The 21823-nt window shown below is 41.8% G+C and overlaps 1 protein-coding gene across 1 annotated transcript in view; it reads right to left on the reverse strand.

Moving 5' to 3' along the window:
• LOC137382531 (uncharacterized) overlaps positions 1-21823 on the reverse strand; it is a 93645-nt gene that overhangs the window by 32827 nt on the left and 38995 nt on the right. The window contains exon 4 of the mRNA XM_068054535.1: positions 965-1127. Within this exon, the coding sequence (XP_067910636.1) occupies positions 965-1127 (163 nt within the window). The remainder of the gene's footprint in view (positions 1-964; positions 1128-21823) is intronic.

Below are 21823 nucleotides of genomic sequence, written 5' to 3' on the forward strand. Positions count from 1 at the left end.
GGGGCCCATCTGCCAATGGGAAAATCCCGACAGCGTCACCAAGTGGGCACTTACTTGCCACTAATTGGCTACCTGCCGCAGCAGGGTAGGTAGTGGGTGCCAGTCTGACCCTGCCTCCAGCAAGATCGTTCGGAGGCAGAATGCGTCACGCAACTTTCAAAAATTCCCCACTATCCTGACTCCAAAAGCCATTTCCACACAGCTAAGGTTCTGCCCAATATCAGCCCATTCACTCAGCATTTAAATGTACTGATGCACTGGGTAGTCACATGTTCCTCCTACTAAGTCCCACAATAGTGAATTTGTGATGCACCTGGCTGAGGGTGATACCAAGCATGAGAAAGGCACTCTAGAGTGTTGGCAGCTGAAAGGAAGGATGTGTCACCTCACACTACTACTATTTTTAATAGATGACTAAAGTGTTATATTGACAGAGGTCTGAAAACAGAATGCTTCCATGCTTTGTTGGTTGGGCAGCAAACAATATCACAACGAACCAAAGTGATGGGGAAGATCATTGTAAAAAATGGGCAAAAAGGAAGTGAACCATTATCATAATAGTGTCACAATGTTACTTTAATCCTTACTCTCCAGAACAAATGGAAACTAGTGACCAATGCTTTAAGAGTTAGAGGCAAATAATTCTGATTGAGGATGGCCACTTACCAGAAGTATAATAAGACATATTGAAGTTTCTGTGCAAATGACTGCATCAACATATCGGAAGAATAATCTAGTGAGCAACGTAAAAGGTGATCTGTGTACAGATTGTGTACCATTGCCCAAGATTGAATTTCACGCAAAAAAAATCAGTTTATTGAAAATTATAATTTGTTCTGAATTCTTCCTTAACATGTTAGTTTGCGAGATAAATAATATTGGAAAAATGTTATTTTTGCTGCATAACATTCTGTGATTATCTTGAATTTTTTACAAAATAGTATTATTTAGAAACACAGTTTACCTTACAATCACAGTTGACAGTGGTGTACATTCTTTGTCTCTTTTCAGCTCCTTCCGAAATTCATTTTGACATTCATTTATTGAAGGCTTTCTTGTCAAAATTGGTAATTGAGTTACTTGAAGCATATCTTCTTGACAGAGCAGCCCACAGCATTCCATTGCATCTAAATTTTGAATATTAATAGTTTATTGTTAAAAATGGTTGTGTGATGAACCTCGCCGGTGAGGAGTCTGTGTATGGCCCTTTGGCAGTCCAGACATTGTCAATACCTTTTAGTTTAGTTTAGTTTAGAGATACAGCACTGAAACAGGCCCTTCGGCCCACCGAGTCTGTGCCGACCATCAACCACCCATTTATACTAATCCTACACTAATTCCATATTCCTACCACATTCCCACCTGTCCCTATATTTCCCTACCACCTACCTATACTAGGGCAATTGCTACTGCCCAATTTACCTATCAACCTGCAAGTCTTTGGCATGTGGGAGGAAACCGGAGCACCCGGAGGAAACTCACGCAGACACAGGGAGAACTTGCAAACTCCACACAGGCAGTACCCAGAATTGGACCCGGGTCGCAGGAGCTGTGAGGCTGCGGTGCTAACCACTGCGCCACTGTGCCGCTTAAAAGTTTATGAAATTGAAATCTTACAAATGACTGCACTTCTGTCGTTGCACAATTAAAGTACGCTCATGAGTAGATTTATTGAAAACTCTCCCAGGTAACAGTCTGAGGCTGAATCTGTAACATTGCCTCAGTCTGTCCCTGCCTTAGCTTATCTGCTGCTGAAACCCTCATCCATGCCTTTGTTATCTCTAAAAGTGACTATTCTAATACACTCCTGGTCCATCCCATGTTCAGTCCTCTGTCAAAACTCTGCTGCCTGTGTCCTAACTCAGACCAAGTCCCATTTACCCACCACCCATGTGCTTGCTGACCTGCATTGGCTCCTGGTAAAGAAACATCTCGATTTTAAAATTCTCATCCTTGTTTTCAAATGCCTCCATGGCCCACCCCTCCCTATCTCTGTAATCTCCTCCAGCCCCACAAATCTCTGAGATATCTGCGCTGCTCTAATTCTGGCCTCTTGAGCATCCCCAATTTTAATTGCTTCGCCATAATTGGCTGTGCGTCTGGCTCCTAAGCTCTGGAATTCCCTTTCGAAATCTCTCCACCTTCACACCTCTTTTTCCTCCTTTAAGACACTCCTTAAAGCCTATCATTTTGACCAAGCTTTAGGTCATCTGCCTTAATATCGCCTTATTTGGCTTGGTGTCAAGTTTTGCTTTATTAATGCTCCTATGAATCACCTCAGGAAGTTCTATTATGTTAAAGGCGCTGTATAAATACAAGTTGTTGTTGTTGGAACATCTTGCAATTACTGACATTGCTAAGTCATCTACAAACCTGATTTTCTTTAACTCTTGACATATGATAATATTTGACAACAAATTGAAAACCCTGAAAATCACAGGGGCAGCAGAATATTTTGACTCTTGTTTTCAAATCAGTAGTATCAATTATTTGAAATCTAACTGCAGATGCTGCAGCCTTACAATGGGACTATTCATTGTGATAGCTGTCGGTATGATGTCCATTGCCATCAAAAAAGTTGACAGATAAATGCTAAAAATCCCATGGTGCTGTTTGAGGACGAGCAAGAAGTTCTCCCGGGCTCCTTCCCAACATCCCTCCGCAGCCAAATAAACCGGCCATTCTTCTCCTTATTATTTGAGATTTGAGATATTTGAGATTTGAGATATTTGAGATTTGAGATATTTGAGATTTGAGATATTTGAGATTTGAGATATGCAGAATGACTGCTGCATTTGCCTATGTAACAACAGTCACTGCATTTCAAAGTAATTCCTTGTATGAGAATAGTAAAACCTTCTCTTTCTCCTTTCTTTCTTCAAACATAGATACGAATATGAAAAAGATGTTAGAATGGAGATGGTATTCTTTTAAATAGGTGTCTCATATTAATGTACGTGTGAGGATAGCAAAGTTATCAGCTCGAGATTTATCGATGTGATGAGATAAAGCAAGAAGGAGTTTGTATTTATATCACACTTTTCGGGATGTTTTAGGACACAACAAAGCACTTCACAGCCAATGAAGTACTTTTGAAATATAGTTATTATTTTAATGTCGGAAACTTAGCAACCAATTTAGACATGGCAAGGTCCTACAAACAGTGATGAGATAATGAACAGATAATCAGTTCTTTTAGTGATGTTGGTTGAGGAGTAAATATTGGCCAAGAGTGCTCCTGCTAGGAGGAAAAAAGATTAAAAGAAAGTCTTGCATTTATATAGCACCTTTCATGACCACCGAATGCCTCAAAGCACTTTACAGTCAATGAAGTATTTTTGAAGTGCAGTTACTGTTGTAATGTAGGAAATTCAGCAGCCAATATGCACACAGCAAGCTCCCACAAACAGCAACATGATAACGATCAAATAGTTTGTTGTTTGTGATGTTTATTGAGGGATAAACATTGAGCAGGTCACCAGCAATAACTCCCCCCACACTTCTTCAAAATGATGCCACGAATCTTGTGGGCTGAAATTTATCCTGCGATAACATTGGCGGTCCGCCCGCGCAGGCTGCAGAGCTGCCGCGATATTCAGCGCATGAGCTCATTTAAATAGCAGAGGCGGACCTCCCCACCACCCCCCCCCCACCAACCGATGACGTGGATGGGGGGAGGGACAGGCTGTCCGTCCCCAGCAATGGCGTCAGCTGCTTGTGCGTAGGTGCTGATGCCACTTTTAAAGGGCTTCGAGCCTGACCGTTCCATTTAAATTTTTTAAGATACATTGATGTAAAAAAATGTAATAAATTTATCTTGCCCCCCTCTCCCACCCCACCATAACCATAGAATTAATTACTTGCCCTCTTTCCACCAAAACACTTACCCACACTGAGAAACGTACCTGCTCCCCCTCCTCACCTCGGTTCCCCAGATGGGGATCTGAAGGCACGGATGTGCCACCCACTGGCACAAAGATCGCTCTGGGACAGACACGGGGAGCGTAATGGTAATTAATTTGTTTATTTTAATGAATTTAAATATTTAATTTGGACACCTGTTGCCAAGTGGCGGGGAGGGAGGGAGGGGCACCACGAGGCCTCTCCGCCGCTGACAATATCAGGTTGGGCCTTCCCGGCGTCGAGGTCTGGTGGAGCTCTCCCGGAGGCATTTTCTGGCCCCCCCGCCCCACCCCACCCCCCAACATTGGGGGGGTGGCGGGGTCTGTCCTTTATATCCACCTGTGAGGGCAGATAGGGCCTCACTTTAGTATCTCATCTGAAAGACAGAAATTCCAACAATGCAGCACCCCCTCAGTCCTGTCCTGGAGTGGCAGCCTTGACTTTTGTGCTCGAGTCCTGCAGTGGGACTTGAACCTAATAACTCAGAGGCGAGAGTGCAATCAACTGAGCAACAGCTGACACAGATTAGATATTGTTAGGCATGATTTTGGCAAAGGGATAGAAGAAATGGGCACTGCTCAAATATCAGCAGATGCATGTGCTGGCTGCTCCTGCTCAGAATACTTAGTCCTGCTATATTTTAAAGATGTTTATTGAATCTATTAACAGAGTCCCTTGATTCCATCTCTCAGGTAATGGGAAGGACAGATGGATGATTGTCTATTAAGAATTCTGCTATCTTGGAGGCACCAACACCGTTTGTGACAGCAGAGGTCACGGCATAAAGTCCAACCCAGAAGGACTACTGGCATCCAATGTGGACAGCCTTGAAAGTCTACAACTGTAGAGTTGTTCTGAAGTGGTTTCAATTCACCAAGCCTGTAGTTATAGTGCAAATACAGCCTGAAGTCCCAGTCAGGGCACAACATGGCATCATAAACTGCATGAGGGAGTTTAATTCTACTTGGACATTAATGGCAAAGTCACACTCCAACTTTATCATTTGCACAAAGTGGTTTCAGAATGTCACCAATGATGCACCTGCAGCAAACAAAATTCTGAGAGTCCTGCTTCTGCAGAACTCCCAGATACCCATGGCCAGTGACACAGGCACCATCCCAAATAGAGGGAATGCAGCAATTTACATACTCGGGGCAGGCACTGGAATTTGGAACAGTATCTAAACAGAATGTAGGCATGCCTGATTCTGGTTCTACCCCAAAATGCAGAGCCATATGGGCGATCTTGCCTGTATGATTCAGACGGATGTGTCTCCTGAGCAAAAGCCATCCAGTAATCATGAGGCAATGCATTTCAGTAAAACCGTAATAGCAGGAGTTACACTCTAAATTGATGTACGTTTAATGCTGTGGGGTGGGATTTGGGGATACGGGTTTAGAAGTCAATAAAGCACCTCAAATCGATAAGGCTTTAAAAAGCTAATAAAATTTATCACAAGAGGCTTGTTAATAAAAGCCTGGAGACAATGATAAGCTGATACAAATTTTCATAAGACTTCAATTAGAGTATTGTGCTCCACACTATTGAAAGGACATTGAAGTTTTAGAGAGGGTACAATACGGATTCAGGGTGCTGCTTATTGTGAGGTAATACAAATAAGAGGTAAGAACTGGAAAATTTGGTCTTTCTACATTAGATTATAGGGCGATTAAAATTATGAAAGGGACAGGACAGATAGAAGCAGACTGTTTCTTGTAATCGAGGAATCAGTAACAAGGGAACATAGACACAAGATTAAATATAAGATTAAATGGAAGAGATTTAGAACAGAGCACAAGAGAAACACCATCACACAGAGTTGTGAGACTGTGGAATTCACTTCCAGGAATAGTGATTGAGGTTGAAACCAAGCCAGAATTCTGGACTAGACAGGATCAGTGGATGACAGAAAAGGGGATGATGGGGAAGAGAGGGTCTAAATGTGATTGAAACTACTTGCTTGCATGGAAGGGAAATGGCAACAGGAACTGGTTGGGCCAATGTTGTTACTTCTATGCATCAGCAGCCTGTGAGCACAGCCAAGGAGTATCTGTGTGGCAGAGATACCATCAGTGCTTTGTTTCAATGTCAGGCACTGCACAAGTGGATTTTGGAGATGATCCCAAAAGTAAGGCCAAGTCACTAACTTGAGCACAGATGTCTCCCGTCACAAATGAAGTGATATCAGCAGCAAACTCCACTCAAAGTTGAAGTGATTCCACAACCACAGGTACAACTTTGATTGCTAAATATTAGCCCTCATGCAGCGGGAGCAGATTGATCAAAAACAGTGACACAATATCAGTGGCATGTAGAAGTGTTAAGCACATGAAGAGGCTAACACACATGCAATTACGGACCACATGTATCTATATACTACTGTACGCAGAAAAGATCAATTAAAACACACCATTACGTTAAAAAGTCATATCTGAATCTCTCTCGCAAAGAATATTAGTTAAAATTAGGAAATGAAGGAAATTGTGAACCTTCATTTTCCTCCTACTTTGGCTGGGCAACATTCTCTTTGACTCATCCAATGTTGCTGTACGGCAAGGCATTAGGGGTTGTGCAAGGGTGGTCAGATGACTATGCTAAATCCTCTATTTTCTTTCATTGCAGTGCCATTTCAATGGAACGTGGGTTAACTGGCATCCAACCACTTATGACTCTGAGCATACATGCTTTTAATATGACATTTGTAAGTAGTATACAGTTTGCTGCTAGATTAACCAGTGATTTCATAATCACACGATATGCTAAGACATCCCATCTCATCATGCCCACATTCCATGAGTGAATTTAAAAAAAAGGATCAGTACAGGTTTTTCTGAAAATCTTTGTGAACGTTTTCATGCGAAAGCAAGTTTGAATTAGCAACAGTATTGTCTTGTGATTTTAGCAGTGTTCTGCTGTTATCCCTTCCACAGCAAAGTGATGAAAAGTCATGTTACAAGTTTCCTTTAGTGTTTTCCTTAAACCTTCCATCTGCATGTGGAACATCAAGTTTCCTTTGTGATTGAAGTTGAGCTTCTGCATTTTAAACTTGGTGTTGTGCAAAATTTACAAGTAGAGTTTGTGGCACTTGATAGTGGGAAAGAGCAGGGGATTAATTGAATAGCTTCGACAAAAGAGCCAGAATAGGTATGATGGGCCAAATGGTCGCCTACTGTGGTGTATCATCCTATGATTCTATGAAGATAGAATGAAATTTGACTATTTCAATGAGACGAAAATGTACAGTTCTCAAGAACAGGAGTGAAAGGTAGTTGGTCAGATACAAATGAGAAATTGAAACTGTTTTTTCAAACATAGGGAGGTCTCTGTGAATAAAGTGGGCTCCAATAGCCTCTCACGCTTCTAATCTTGGTGGTCTGGTCTCTTGCTACTGGTATTATGAAAGTACTTCCATTTTTTAATATTGTTGTGAGGACTCATGTTTTCAAATTGTGGAAATGGATTCCTTTGGAGGACTGAAGTGATTCCATAGATGCTGGATTTTGTTTTTTTTTAAAGGTCACTGGAAGGATTTTAGGACTTTGTTTAAAAACACTTACTAGAAGTCACATGTCTTCAGATAAGTAAACAGCAGGTGTCTTCTGACTATGGGAGTTATTTACAGAGAAGTGACATGTCAAGATTTATGGTGGTCATGAGTTGGTTTTGGTTTGGATATTGTTTCGAGTCAGTTGAGTTTGCAGCCTGCTGAGAGAAGCACCCAGCTCATTTCTTTCTCTGAGAAACCCATGTGTGATAGCTGAAACCCCTGATGCCACATTTCTCCTGGAATGCCTGCCAGACTAATCCTCGACATTGCCTGAAGAGAACTGCTCCAAAAAGATCCCAGTGACAGCAGTCTACATGTATTTGGGATACCAGAAAAGGGACAACTGATATCATTCCATATCTTATCCTTTTTCTTCAAGAATTAACAAGTATTTGGCCAAAGTACTTTGTTTGTAAAGCGATCTCTGCAGAGAAAACCTCTATTTCTTCTTTAACCAGTGTGTGAGTGAATGTTGGCCTCAGTTAGAAGGGAATTTTTATATTTCAATCTGTGTGTTAATGCTCCGCATCTTTACTGAATACGTCTTATTTTATAATAAATCACTAATTTTGTTGTGTATTAAAGAAACCTCGTTGGTGGATTTTATTCTGAAATAAAAATAGAGTATATAATTGTCCGTATCGGTAACTGGGTAAACATTTAAAAAGACGTTGTGACCTGTGGAGAAGTGGAGCTAGAGAAAGACAGTGCACTCCTCGGTCGTAACACTGGTTATATGGGATCTTCTTCGTCCTGTCGGTCCCTCTCTTCTTGTCACTCATGCTCCTCCAATGCATCAATTTCTGGCAATACTGCTATTAAAGCATGCAGCATACTCTCACAATTTTTTCCACATGAGTAATATAAGCAATGGTAGCTGAAAGCTTGCTTAATGAGCACCCCCATTTTGGCATGGGCAACATTATAAGCTGTGCTGCAGTTGCTTACAAGGACTCATCAGTGGGATCATCGGCCATGGGCACAGTGCTTATCTTTTGATTCACAGGGACCAGTCATCTGTGCGACCTGTAATGAGTTATTTATGTTGTCTGATGCAATATAAATGAGGTGCGTGGAGTCCAGTTTGCTGAAGATCTCAAACAGGTTTATTAATAGCTAAACTATTCTATACAGTACAGAGCAAACTATTTACAGAAGCTTCTTCGAGGTGTTACAGTTGCAGAGTGACTATGGCTTTGAGTGACATGACTACATTCTGGTCCTTAGCTCATTAGCATACTGAGATCTTAAAGGGAAATCACTCTTAAGGCAATCATACAACATCTCCTTTCTTTCCAAAGATAAGTCTCATATGCTACAAGTAAAAACACACAAAATTAGATAACATCAAAGTTAGTTATATGGGAAAGAGATTATAAAATTTACAAGTATAGAAGCCTAAGAGTCCATATATTGTTTCGGTGGTTTGACAACTCTTCCAGATCTGGTTATGGTAAAGCCGTCTGGAGATGTGGATTTCACCCTTGGCTGTTTTTGGTTTGCAGGCATGTTATCAATATGTTGGTTGTTGTCCTGTTGTTCCGCCACACCCTCATTGTCAGAGTATGTTTTTACGAGTCCGCTGTGTGCAATTGGAGTATTGCATACTTCTCTTAGGTGGCTTCGATTCCTTCTCAACACTGCTCTGTTAGATGTTGTAATCTCATAGGACCTGGGCTCACTGCACACTTTGGATATATCTGCAGGTAACCATGTTCTCATTGTGGGGTGTATGACCCTGACCTTTTGCCCTACGTGTAGTTGAGGTAGTTTCGCTCCTGCATGTGGGTCATGTACCATCTTCATTCTCCCTTGTTTTTTGTGCAGTATCTCCTGCGTCTCGGAGAATTTGGACAGATGACAGCTTGGCAGAGTCGCTCACACTTGTCTGCCAAACATGATCTCTGCTGGTGACGGTAAGCCCATATCCATAGGTGTAGCTCTGACGTGGAGAATGGCAACACGAAGATCTTGTTTTGTTGTCTGACTCTTCAGGATAAGTGATTTGACTGTGCGAACCATTCGCTAGGCAAGACCATTAGAGCGAGGGTAATGTGGTGAGGAGGTCACAAGGTTTATGCCCCATTTGGCACACATATCCCTAAAAGGTTTGCCCTTATACTGTGTCTGCGTGAATGGAAACTCTGCAGGTTTGGAGGTTTCCCATGGTTTTTGCTATCGGATGCCTCCGGTAATGGACACCCATTGCAATCAGCCTGGGAGTGGAATCGGGTCTTCCCCGTTTTGTTTTTAATGGTGACTTTGCATTAAAAAAATCAACTTTTTTAGCACTTCAGAGCTTTTTCTTTTTAACTGGAAATCCTCCACTGTCGGCACAATGACTCACCCAATCGCAGGAATTTATTTGCAGCTTCTCCTTCTGACCTCTGTCTCCCACAGCTGGAGGTAAGTTCTTTTTTCTTTCCACTATTTGGGCCAGACTTTCTCTTGAACTTTCTCTCTAGTGGCTGTAGGAAGGGTCATTTTTACAGTTATTTTACCTGTGGATTTCAACTTCGACTTTGTCTTTTAACCACAGCTGCCGCCATGTAATTAGTTCTTTATGTTGTCTAATGCAACATAAATGAGAAGCGTGGTGTCCAGATGAAGATCTCGGACAGGTTTATTAACAGCCAAACTATTATATACAGTACAGAGCAAACTATTTGAGGAACCTTCATCTGGGTGTTACAGTTACAGTTGTTTAGGGGAGATGGTGGCGGAGTGGCAATGTCACTGGACTAGTAATCCAGAGGCCCAGGCAAATGTCCTGGGGACATGAGTTCAAATCCCACCACAGCAGCTGGTGTAATTTAAATTAATTCAATTAATTAATAGAAATCTGGAATTAAATGCTAGTCTCAGTAATAAAACCCATCTGGTTCACTAATGTCCTTTAGGGATGGAAATCTGCTGTCCTTACCTGGCCTGGCCTACATGTGACTCCAGACCCACAGCAATGTGGTTGACTCTTAACTGCCCTCTGAAATGGCCCAGCAAGCCATTCAGTTCTAGGGCAATTAGGGATGGACAGCAAGTGCTGGCCTTGCCAGCGATGCCCACATCCCACAAAAGAATTTAAAGAAGTGACTCTGGCTTTGAGTCACATGATTACATTCTGGCATTTATCTCATTAGCATACTGAGATCTTAAAGGCACATCACTCTTATGGCAATCATACATCATGACCTTCCTGTCTGAACAATTTGTCTTCACAGGGCTGGTATAATATAATTGAATAGTGTCTATTCCCTGAGTAATATTAATTAACATGCAGGGCTTTGTGTTGCTGCTCACAAACCAATTTCACGTGGAGGATGTGGAAATTTCCCCTCTTCTGATATGGTCCTGGATTGGACCATATATGGTCAGTCAGTTTGAAATCTTTACTCCTGCAGTTCATGCTGACCTCAATGAATTGCTTTGCCTTGTGGTGCAGAGCTTCAGGCATATCATGAATGCTGATTTCTGTGAAGTCTTCAGTGATGGCCTGGAAGATACCGGTAATGTGGAGACTCAGAACAGTGGTTATGTTGACTTCCACCGACACTGCCATCGATTTTCTTGACCTCGGCTTCAGATATTACTGTGCGAAGCCACAAAACACTACAACAGCTTCTTTGCTCAGCCTATACCTCATCCGTGTTGAGCTTCCTATACCCTTGATGCTCTCTTTCTGCAGTCTATCACTCTGTCATTATTATCAATTGGCCTTGAATGAATATTATTGCTTGCAAGAATGCACAGGAAACAACAGTTCCAGTATGTGATCCACAAAAATCCTCAGTCTGAGCTAATCACTATTATTATTCCTTACAATCAGGAGTATCCCTTGTTCCTCCATGTATGTAGTAACATATATTTGGGGCTATGCACCCAAATAAGGAGAGATCTTGACTTCTAAGCATCTTTTGTATATAAAGAGTACCTACTCACTAAGGTTTAATTTCAATATGTGAGGTACTTGACTCACAAATGTGGTCCTTTATAGTTTAAGTGCCTGACTCCATATTTGGATTAACAAAGCTGCATTTGCCACATTGAGCAGCTTGTCATAGTACTTCTAACAACAGTCAAGTTCAAGGTTTATTAGGAATGCATGAACACGGCGAGTGCTCAGTTGAGATATGAGGAGTGATTATGTTACATGGCATTATTTGTTAAAGTGCATGAAGCCAGTGCCTTTGTACCATATATTATAGAATATGGCAATAACAATTTTTGTGACTGAAATGGTGATTTAGAACACACACTTCTCATAGAGGTTTGTTACATATATACTGTACAATCCTAACAGAGTAGATTAGTCCTGCAAAGAAAATTTACTAGTGCCCTATACAATTTTTACCAAACCTGCTGGGGTTTCAGCACGGAGGTCATAACTGATAACAGAGTTCACATGTGAATGCTAATTCATGGGATTCCCACCAAAAAGAGGCCTACTGTGCCGGGCGGCACAGTGGCGCAGTGGTTAGCACCGCAGCCTCACAGCTCCAGCGACCCGGGTTCAATTCTGGGTACTGCCTGTGTGGAGTTTGCAAGTTCTCCCTGTGTCTGTGTGGGTTTCCTCCGGGTGCTCCGGTTTCCTCCCACAAGCCAAAGACTTGCAGGTTGATAGGTAAATTGGCCATTATAAATTGCCCCTAGTATAGGTGGTAGGGAAATATAGGGACAGGTGGGGATGTGGTAGGAATATGGGATTAGTGTAGGATTAGTGTAGTATAAATGGGTGGTTGATGGTCGGCACAGACTCGGTGGGCCGAAGGGCCTGTTTCAGTGCTGTATCTCTAAACTAAAACTAAACTAAACAAGACAGCTTGGATCTAGAAGTTAATAAATAAAGAACCTCACATGGAGCTTTTCACTACACTTTCTCAGTAAGGCTCTTGGAGACTAAATATAGCAGGATGGTCAGATTTAGAAATTGGAGATAAAAACAAGAAATGCTGGAAATACTCAGCAGGTCTGGCAGCATCTGTGGAGAGAGAAGCAGAGTTAACGTTTCAGGTCAGTGACCCTTCTTCAGAACTAGCAAATATTAGAAATGTAAGTAGAATAGCTAGTTCTGAAGAAGGGCCACTGACCTGAAACGTTAACTCTCCACAGATGCTGCCAGACCTGCTGAGTATTTCCAGCATTTCTTGTTTTTATTTCAGATTTCCAGCATCCGCAGTATTTTGCTTTTATTTTAGAAATTGGAGAGTTCTACATACATATTTTGAGCATCCCTCATGCCTTAACCCAACCATCTGTAGCTTGTTCTGTCCTTATTTCTGTTCCTTCCTCTTTTCTTTCACTGCTTCCACAAAGGTTCATAACTCATCTCCCTCCATAGGTTCTTTGTACACAAGGGGAAAATCTAATGTAACATGTTAAGCTAATCAGATAGAAGAACAAATCATTTTCCACTTGTAAAAGTGAGAAAAGGTACAATATAATTTGCAGCTTAAGTGTGGATTGTATGTATGGACTGCAAACCTTTGGGGGGAGGGCTAAAATTTAACAGAACACTTCATAGAAAAAAAGTGAAGAATTATAATGTTCTAAAAGAAAACGGCTCACTTAAACATGGTGCAGAATTCACAGTGGCATGGTTGCATTGCAAAATGGGCAATAAAAGGAACATTTCTGAAAGCCACTTTAACCCTATTTTCCTCTAAACAGTGCAAAGTAACCACATTCATGCCATTTGCTGTTAATGGGTAGCTATGCAAAGTTGTGGTCATGAGACGAGGTATGGGGTTAGAGCTGTAAATGCGTAGTCTAATGTTCATGTTTCCTGTAGCTATATTTTACTTTTACACCTCCTGAACTGGTCCAAGGCTGAGAAATGGTAAAATGAGGTGATACCTTATTTTGGATTGCTGTTCAACAGTGCATGCCTATAATTACACTTGATCTTAACTAAATTGCAGAGACACAAAAAAACTTTCTTCTGCTCTGTACGTACAGTTTTGGGCATCTTATCTAAGAGAGTATTAATGCATTTGAGAAGGTTCTGAGAAGAATGCCATTGATAATCTGGGACTCAAAATGCTGAGAAATGGAGATAATATAACAGAACCGGGCTAAACCTATACTTCCCTCCTTTTTCTAAAACACAGCAGTGAGAGCAATTTGGTTAATAGGTTTTTGTTTATGTAAAAGGTTGAAAATCAGCCAATTATGACACATCAGTAATAATGCTGTTACGACTCAGATGGGAGATGTGCACTGTCTCTTCTAGTTCCACTTCTCCACAGGTTACAACAAATATTTAAATGTTTACCCAGTTACCGGTGCAGTCAATCATATACTCTACTCTTTATCCTAGAATAAACTACACCAACCAGCTTTCTTTAATAAATAACAAAATTGTCAATTTATTATAAAACAAGACTTATCCAGTAACGAAGCAAAGCATTAACACACAGATTGAAATAAAGAAGTTCCCTTTTAAAATCCCCCACACACAAACACACAGACACACAGAAAAAAATACAGAAATTCTCTCTGCAGAGGTCTGTTACAAGAAAAAGACAAAAAGAGAATACTTTGGCCAAATACTTGCTAATTCTTAAAGAAAAACGGAGAAGATAGAGCAGGAAGTCTGTTGTCTCTTTTGGTCTGGCGGCTGGGTCACTGGGATCTTTTCAAAAGCAGTTCATTCTGGAGATGTGGAGAAATCATCTGGTAGGCTTTCCAGGAGAAATATGGCCTCAGGGGTTTCAGCCAGCACAAACTTGAATCACAGGCTTTTTTCCAAAGACTGGAGGAAAGAGGAGCTGACACACTGGACTTCTCAGGATCTCATAGAGAGGTGCAGGCAAAATGACCTGGTGATTTATTTTTCCTTGGCAGGCAAAACACCAACTGTCTTTGAAACAGTTCACACCCCTAATGAACTGGAAGCAATCCAAACCCAAAACAGAAAGTCAACCTCCTGACCGCCATAAACCTTGACATGTGACTTCTCTATAAACATCTCCCCTTAGTCCAAGGTTCCTGTTATTTATTTGTCTTAATGCTGATGATCTCCAGTAGAGGTTGTTTTTAGCACTCCTTGAGTCTTCCAGTAAGTGTTTTCAGTCAAGTGTCCTTTCAATGACCCTAGTGGAAAAAAACAGTCCAGCACTTCTTCAGTATTGCAAATGAATCCATTTCCACAATTTAAATATGAGTTCTTAAAAACGTAATTTAAAAAATAAAGAAGCTTCTGATAACATGCACTTTAGCATTGTCGAGCAGCTAAGCAGCGTGCAACTAGTAAAATGACTGCAAGTTAAATATAGCTGCTGAATGCATTCTACTGTGTGTAATGACTCAATGACAATGGAGAAAAGCTAATTTACTTACAAAAGCCTAGAAGCATTCCAGTTGAAACACAAAGGTGAACAGCATGGAATTGTGAAGAATTATGAAGGGAATCAATTGAAATTATGTTTGAAGTTATTAATGTTGGGAATGCAATAAGTAACATTTAAGAGGGAAATTTTGACTCTCGAACGACAGCCAGTGGGCCACAAGGGCTGACCATCCAGGAGGTTCTGTGACAGGCCTGGTCCATTTTAGAAGCCAGGCGTCATTTAAATGTAGCAGATGAGCTGCCATTCAAAACAGGCAGCTAGAGGCAGCTTGCTAGGTTCTAACTGGCTAACATCAAGCAGCCCAGTGGCCTTGGAGGCAGGAAGGGGTTCGGGGGGGACTTTTTTGAGGAATGACTTGGATTGAAAATTGAGCTGTTGTTGTGGTGTACGTGGATTTCCAAAAGGCATTTGATAAAGTGCCACATAACAGGCTTGTCAGCAAAGTTAGAGCCTATGGAATAAAAGGGCCAGTAGTAACATGGATACAAAATTGGCTGAGTGACAGGAAGCTGAGAGTAGTTGTGAACAGTTGTTTTTTGGACTGGAGGAAGGTATACAGTGGGGTTTCCCGAGGGGTTGGTGTTAGACCCCTGCTTTTTCTTGATTTATATTAATGAACTAGACTTGGATGTAAAGTGCGCAATTTCTAAATTTGTGGATGACACAAAACTTGGAAGTATTGTGTTACGAGCAGGTGAGGAAGGGGTCTCAGGCTCCCCTCTCGCCCCTTTCCTGGTTTGGCCGTAACAGGGTTTATATTTTTAAACACAGTGATTTTAGCTTATCACCTCAGTGAGCCCTTGCTCATTGGTTCATTTGCAATTGCAATTAGAGTGCAGACAAGTTTTCTTGAGTTTAAACAGGAAAGATGTAAGTTTATTAGTCTTATCACTCTAACCCGGTTAAAATTACTAAAATACGCGATACATCCACGTTTACAGGCATATGAGAGAAACAGACACAAATAGACACAGAGGCAGAGAAAGAGTTGGGTGGGCGGGGGGAGTTGAATTAGAGTTTGTAATAAATGGAATACAGATATGGTTCTTAATGTCCTTGGTACAATGTCCTCAATTGAAGTTAAGGTCTTGGAGTCCTTGCTGGGACCACGCGCACAATTCTAGGCTTGCTTCTCTGTTACTATAAGGCCGAAGAGAGGCTTTGTCTGTAATCTGAAGTGTAGAAGCTGCCACCGTGGTTTTCCTGGGACTTTGCTGGAGAGGGCCAGAGAGAGATATCTTCTTCTTGAGATTCAGAATTTAGCCTGTTTCCTTTCTGTGAAGCACAATTCAAAAGCCCCAGTCTTACTAGCAGGTAGGTCATGTGGCCATCTCTTTGTTTGAAACAGCAACTTCTTGGAAGGTTGTTGGATTTCAGAGCCTTCCAGATGTACTTGGTGCGGGGGTGGAGTTTTGGCTCTTGCAAAGTCAAAGCCTCTATTGCCCAGACCAATCTTGCTAATTGAATCAAGGAACATCCCCATTGTCTCCATTCATCTGTCTCTCAGCCAGCCCGTGTCTTCTCAGAATGCAAATGTGCAACCATGTTTTCAGCTGTTTAGTTCTGCTTTTTTAAACAAGTTATTTGCAATGTCCAGTAAAAAAGCTTCAAGCAGTGTCCCATATGACGAAATTAATATGCTCCTATTTGGCAAGTGTGATTTCCATCACAATTGTGAATGCAAGGAGTATAGTGATAAACTTCAAGAGGACATACACAGGTTTCCCAATGACATCCAGCTGGCATGATGGATCAGGGGAAGCGTGCTTAAAACTCTCTGCTTCATGACATTTTCTCGAGGCTATTTTGAAGTGTCATTTAAATAATTTCTAAAACATTATTAGACAGCAAACTTAGCTTCTTGTGGAGGCTGGGCTTGCATGGACAAGTGGAAGATGAAATTTAATACAAAGAAATGTGAAGTATTTCATTTTGGTAAGAAGAACGAGGACAGGCAATATAAACTAAAGGGCGCAATACTAAAGTGGGTGCAGGAGCAGAGGGACCTGGGGGTATATATGCACAAATCATTGAAGGTCGTAGGGCAGGTTGAGAAAACGGTTAATAAAGCATATAGATCCTGGGCTTTATACATCAGGCGTAGAATACAAGAACAAGCAAGTCATGACAAACCTGTATAAAACACTGGTCCAGCATCAACTGGAGTAGTGTGTCCAGTTCTGGGCACCACACTTTAAGAAAGATGTGAAGGCATTAGAGAGGGTGCAGAAAAGATTCACAAGAATGGTTCCAGAGATGAGGAACTTCAGTTGCATAGATAGTTTGGAGAAGCTGGGGCTGTTCTCCTTGGAGAAGAGTCGATTAAGAGGAGATTTGATAGAGGTGTTCAAAATCATGAGGGGTCTGGACAGAGTAGACAGGGAAAAACTGTTTCCATTGGCTGAAGGATCCAGAACCAGAGAACACTGAGTTAAGGTGATTGGCAAAAGAAGCAACGGCAACTTGAAGAAAAACTTTTTTATGCAGCAAGTGGTTAGGATCTGGAATGCAGTGCCTGTCAGCCTGGTGAAGGCAGATTCAATTGGGGCTTTCAAGAGGGAATTGGATAATTATATGAAGAGAAAAAATGTGCAGGGCGACGGGGAAAAGGCGGGGAAGTGGGACTAGGTGAGTTGCTCTTACAGAAAGCTGGCACAAATACGATGGGCTGAATGGCCTCCTACTGTGCTGTAACCATTCTATGATTTCAAAGAACATGGAACGGGCGGCCGTGGCCGAAACATTCTTTGCAGGACCCAGAGGAGCACTCCTGCTCCTTCTAGCCCCACAAAGGTAAGTTTTGTAATTACTTTTTGGAGCCTGTGCTCCTGTTCCTAGGTTGTTAAAATAGATCTGAGGTCCTGTCTAAGTGAGAGAACCCCAATTTGCATTTATATATATGAGACAATCACCTGAGTCAGGCGTGCACATCAACATCCCAAGAAAACACAGGTCGTGGGGCAGAAGTGGAGTAATAAGTGTGTCGCTTTCATTTAAACTCCTGTTCTGCCTGGTTTCTGCTCAAAATCAAAATATCTCCTTTAGAATTCAGAGGCTGGAAATGTAAAACTAACAAAGACTTGACTTAGGAGTTCTTATGTTTTACTTTTTATATTCTGTGCAACGAGTTCATGATGTGCACCATTATTAATGCACAAAGCGGCCAGCAAGTTCAAGGGGTTAAGAGATTCTGTGTGAGTTGTAAATCTCCTGAACTTGGTTGATTTATGCCACTCCTCCATTTGCTTTGCAAAAGCGTCACCTCACTCTTAGTGTCCCCATTATTTTTAAACACTTGCTGGATTTACACATTATTGCCCATTAAAACTGCCACAGAAAGTTAAGTTACAATGATATCCATGCTCACGATTGTTAGAAATGTGGTCCAGTGGTAGCACTTTCATCTCTGAGTCAGGAGCTTGTGGATTCAAGTCACCCTCCAGAGTCTTGAGCACAAAATCTAGGCTGACTCTCCAGTGTAGTACTGAGGGAGTGCTGCACTGTTGGAGGTGCTATCTTTCAGAGAAGCCATTAAACTGAGACCAATATTTATCCCTGAATCAACAACACCAAAAGCAGATTATCTTGTCATTATCACTTTGCTGTTTGTGTGTCCCAAATGTATACAAGTTGGCTGCCACAGTTCCTACATTATAACAGTACTCCAAAAGTATCTCATTAACTGTAAAGTGCATTGGGACATCCTGAGGTCATGAAAGGTGCGAAAGAAATGCAAGTCTTTATATCTTGTGAAGTAATGTCTTGTAAATTTCTCTTTGGGAATCTGTATAATTCATCAACCTCAGTCAAAAGCACTAGTGTAGGCTCACTGTGGTGAGTGGCCTGTATCTGTGTGGTTGTGTAATATTCTATGATTCTATCCACTGGTTGCTACGTATTAGCTGTCATGAGTTTCTTTGTGTTATCTTAAGAAACACAATGAGGTACGTGGATTCCAGTTCCTGAAGATCTCTTGAAGGATTTATTAACAGCTGAACTAGTACATACAATACAGAGCAAACTATATACAGAACCGTTTGTCCAGGGTGTTGCTGTGCAGAGTGACTATGGCTTCTAGTCACATACCTACATACTGGTACTTAGCTCATTAGCATACTGAGTTCTTAAAGGGACATCACACTTAAAGCGATCATACAATATCCCCTTTCTTTTCAAATATAAGTCTCGCATGCTACAAGTATAAACACAAAATTGGATAAAATCAAAATTAGGTATACAGGGATAGAGATTATAAAATTTACAAGTATAAAGATAAGGATTGTGAAATTTATGAATGCAGAAGTATACGAGTCCAATATCGTTTCGGTGGTTTGACAACTCTTCCAGATCTTGTTATAGTATAACCTTCTGGGGATGTGGATTTCACCCTTGGCTGTTTTTGGTTTGCAGACATGTCGTTAATGTGTTGGTCGTTGTCCTGTTGTTCCGTCACTGAATGTCGGTCATGCACCATCTTCATTCTCCCTTGTTTTTTGAGCAGTGTCTCCTGCATCTCGGAGAATTTGCGACTAAGCTGTTGCATTTTTTTCTGAAATGTCTCCCTCTCTGCATTTGGCTTCAGTTTCAGCCTGCTAAGATACTCTGTTGCTTTTCTCAAGGTGACCACTTTTGAGGTCTTGTCATTCTTGGAAAGTTCTAGCACCTCACCTCAAAGAGCCAACAGACATTGCTTCAAATCATTCCGCCTCTGCCTCTTCAGGACATTGTGTCCTTTGCCTGTCCTCAACCTCTGCATCTGAAGGTTCTGCATCGCAAGGTCGAGGGCTTTTTGGGGGAGGAGTACTTGGCCTCCTGGAGGTACCTGCCTGTTCTGGCTCAGTTTGGTGCTGGCAGTTCTCTACAGAGCAGAGGCGAGGGTGCAGCACCATTTGATGCTGGCCAGAGTCTGTGAGTGGGTTCCAGTTCTTGGAAATCTCCCCTTCGCAATGCTCCCCACTGCCAGCCTGTGCTTCTCAATGGTTAACAATGTCAATCTCTTCTTCTGAGTTGCTGGAGCGTGAAGAAACACTGTCTGCTGACAAAGAACTTTGACCATCTGAATTTGGATCTTCATTCTCTTGGTGTGGCATCTCTGACAAGGGGCTGATACTCTCCAAAGCAGAACCACTGAGATCCTGGAGGAACTGTGACTCAATCTCAGACATTAGGGGTCTGGACACATGGAGTGCATCCTCCCTGAGGTGCAGTATGGCATCACCTTTGAAATCTCCCATGGCTTCAAAGCTGTCTGGCTACATTTGTTGTAAGTCCTGGGCTGACTCAATGCAGGCACCCTTGGTCTCTTCTGCTGTAATGGGTACCTTGGTGATCTCGTGAATAGTCACGACACTGAGGTCCTTACACACTGGTAGTCCTGCCTCTGCTGGTCCGCTCGTGTGTACCAGGTAAAATATTTGTAGTTTCCACGCTAACTTGCCATAGCTGTATTGCATTGCTAGTGTGTCACTGCAAAGGATGGGTGGCCCATTATATGCTGTTAACTTTGCAGTTGTCAGTTGTATCATTAATTTCCAATGACCCCTGTACATATCCTTCAGGATTCTGATTGGTAGGATACTTGCGCTAGCTCCCAAGTCAATCTTAGTCCTGAGTGTGTGTTTGCCAACTTTCTTTGGCCACACGATATTAATAGTAGCAAAAGCTTCCAGCTGTTTGACTTCATCAACACAATGTGAAATGCCTGCTTTTCTTGTGGCTGAGAATCACTCCTCAATCTTGTCTCAGGTCTATCTCCCTGTGGACTTCGTTTATTGGCTTGCATTAACACAGGTCTCTGGCGGTCTCCTTGCTGCTGTTGCCATGCTGTAGCACCTGTCTTCTGATTGTCTGTATCCTATTGTGACTTCTGGCTGCACCTTTGGAGCTGGATTTCTTGCACAGGCATGCCCAGTGTCCTTTTGTACTGCACGCCTTGCACAGATCTTGAAATGCAAGACAATTTCACGGTGAGTGGGGCAAACCACACTTACCACACAGCTTGCTTGCTTTTTGTGACCTGGTTACCATGTCAAAACTGTCGGCTGCACCTAGTGCTTGCAGATGCTGTTGTCCAGCTACAATGGCTTTGGATTTCCTGCCATCTTCTAGCAGCGCATCAATGCTGTGACCTTTCTTTTTCCCCCAAGAGATCTTTCTGAAATGCTTCAATTTATATTGAGACAATCACCAGCATCATTATTTGCTCCGACAACTCAGTTTCTGAAAAATCGCATTCGTTGCCCTTACTACAGCATCTACTGACGAATTGATCGCGTGGCTGTTGCCTTTAGGACATCAATTCCAGGTGATGAATTCTAAAATTCACTCTTACCCAAAGCTGATTCTCTAGCACTTTCCATATCTTTGTGGGATCTTTCTGGTCCTCTTCAGATAAGCCAGAGGTATTGATTCTTTATAAACCCTCTTTTCCAACAGCTATCAGTATTTTCACAGCCTGCTTCTCTGGTTCTGCTTGGTCTATGAAGCACAACTGCGTTCTTTGTTTAAAAAGTTTGAACTCAGATAGGATATCAATGGCCTTCCAGTTCATGATGGGAAATTTGTTATCCATCCTTCTGATGTTCTTTTGTTTTCTGCTCTATATTTAACTTTATTCAGTGTTGTGTATGCCTTCAGCAGTGTACTTATTATGACTTTTCTATTTGTAGCTTTAAAATTGTTATATTAACTCAGCGCTGTTCCCCCTATAAGAAATTCTTTTCTAGACTAACTGCTTTGATGGAGTATAACAGGTGCTTGACAGTGTTCTGTTTTTTTCTTTCAGCACTTCACTTGTATGTTTAAACAGCTGTTCGATAGTGTCATGCAGACCCCCACCTGCCAAGAATGAGGCATATTAATTTTGTCATATGAACATTGATTTTAAACTGTTGCTGGCATGACGAAATGACTTGTTTGAAGATTGCCAGACATCTGGAAGGACATTTCCATGCTAAGAGACACTGCTTGTGGAGGCAAAGAACTATTCCCTGCTCCAATTAACCCAAATGGATTTTGATCACCAGAC

Source organism: Heterodontus francisci, chromosome 2, assembly GCF_036365525.1.
Source record: "Heterodontus francisci isolate sHetFra1 chromosome 2, sHetFra1.hap1, whole genome shotgun sequence".
NCBI classification, from domain to species: domain Eukaryota; kingdom Metazoa; phylum Chordata; class Chondrichthyes; order Heterodontiformes; family Heterodontidae; genus Heterodontus; species Heterodontus francisci.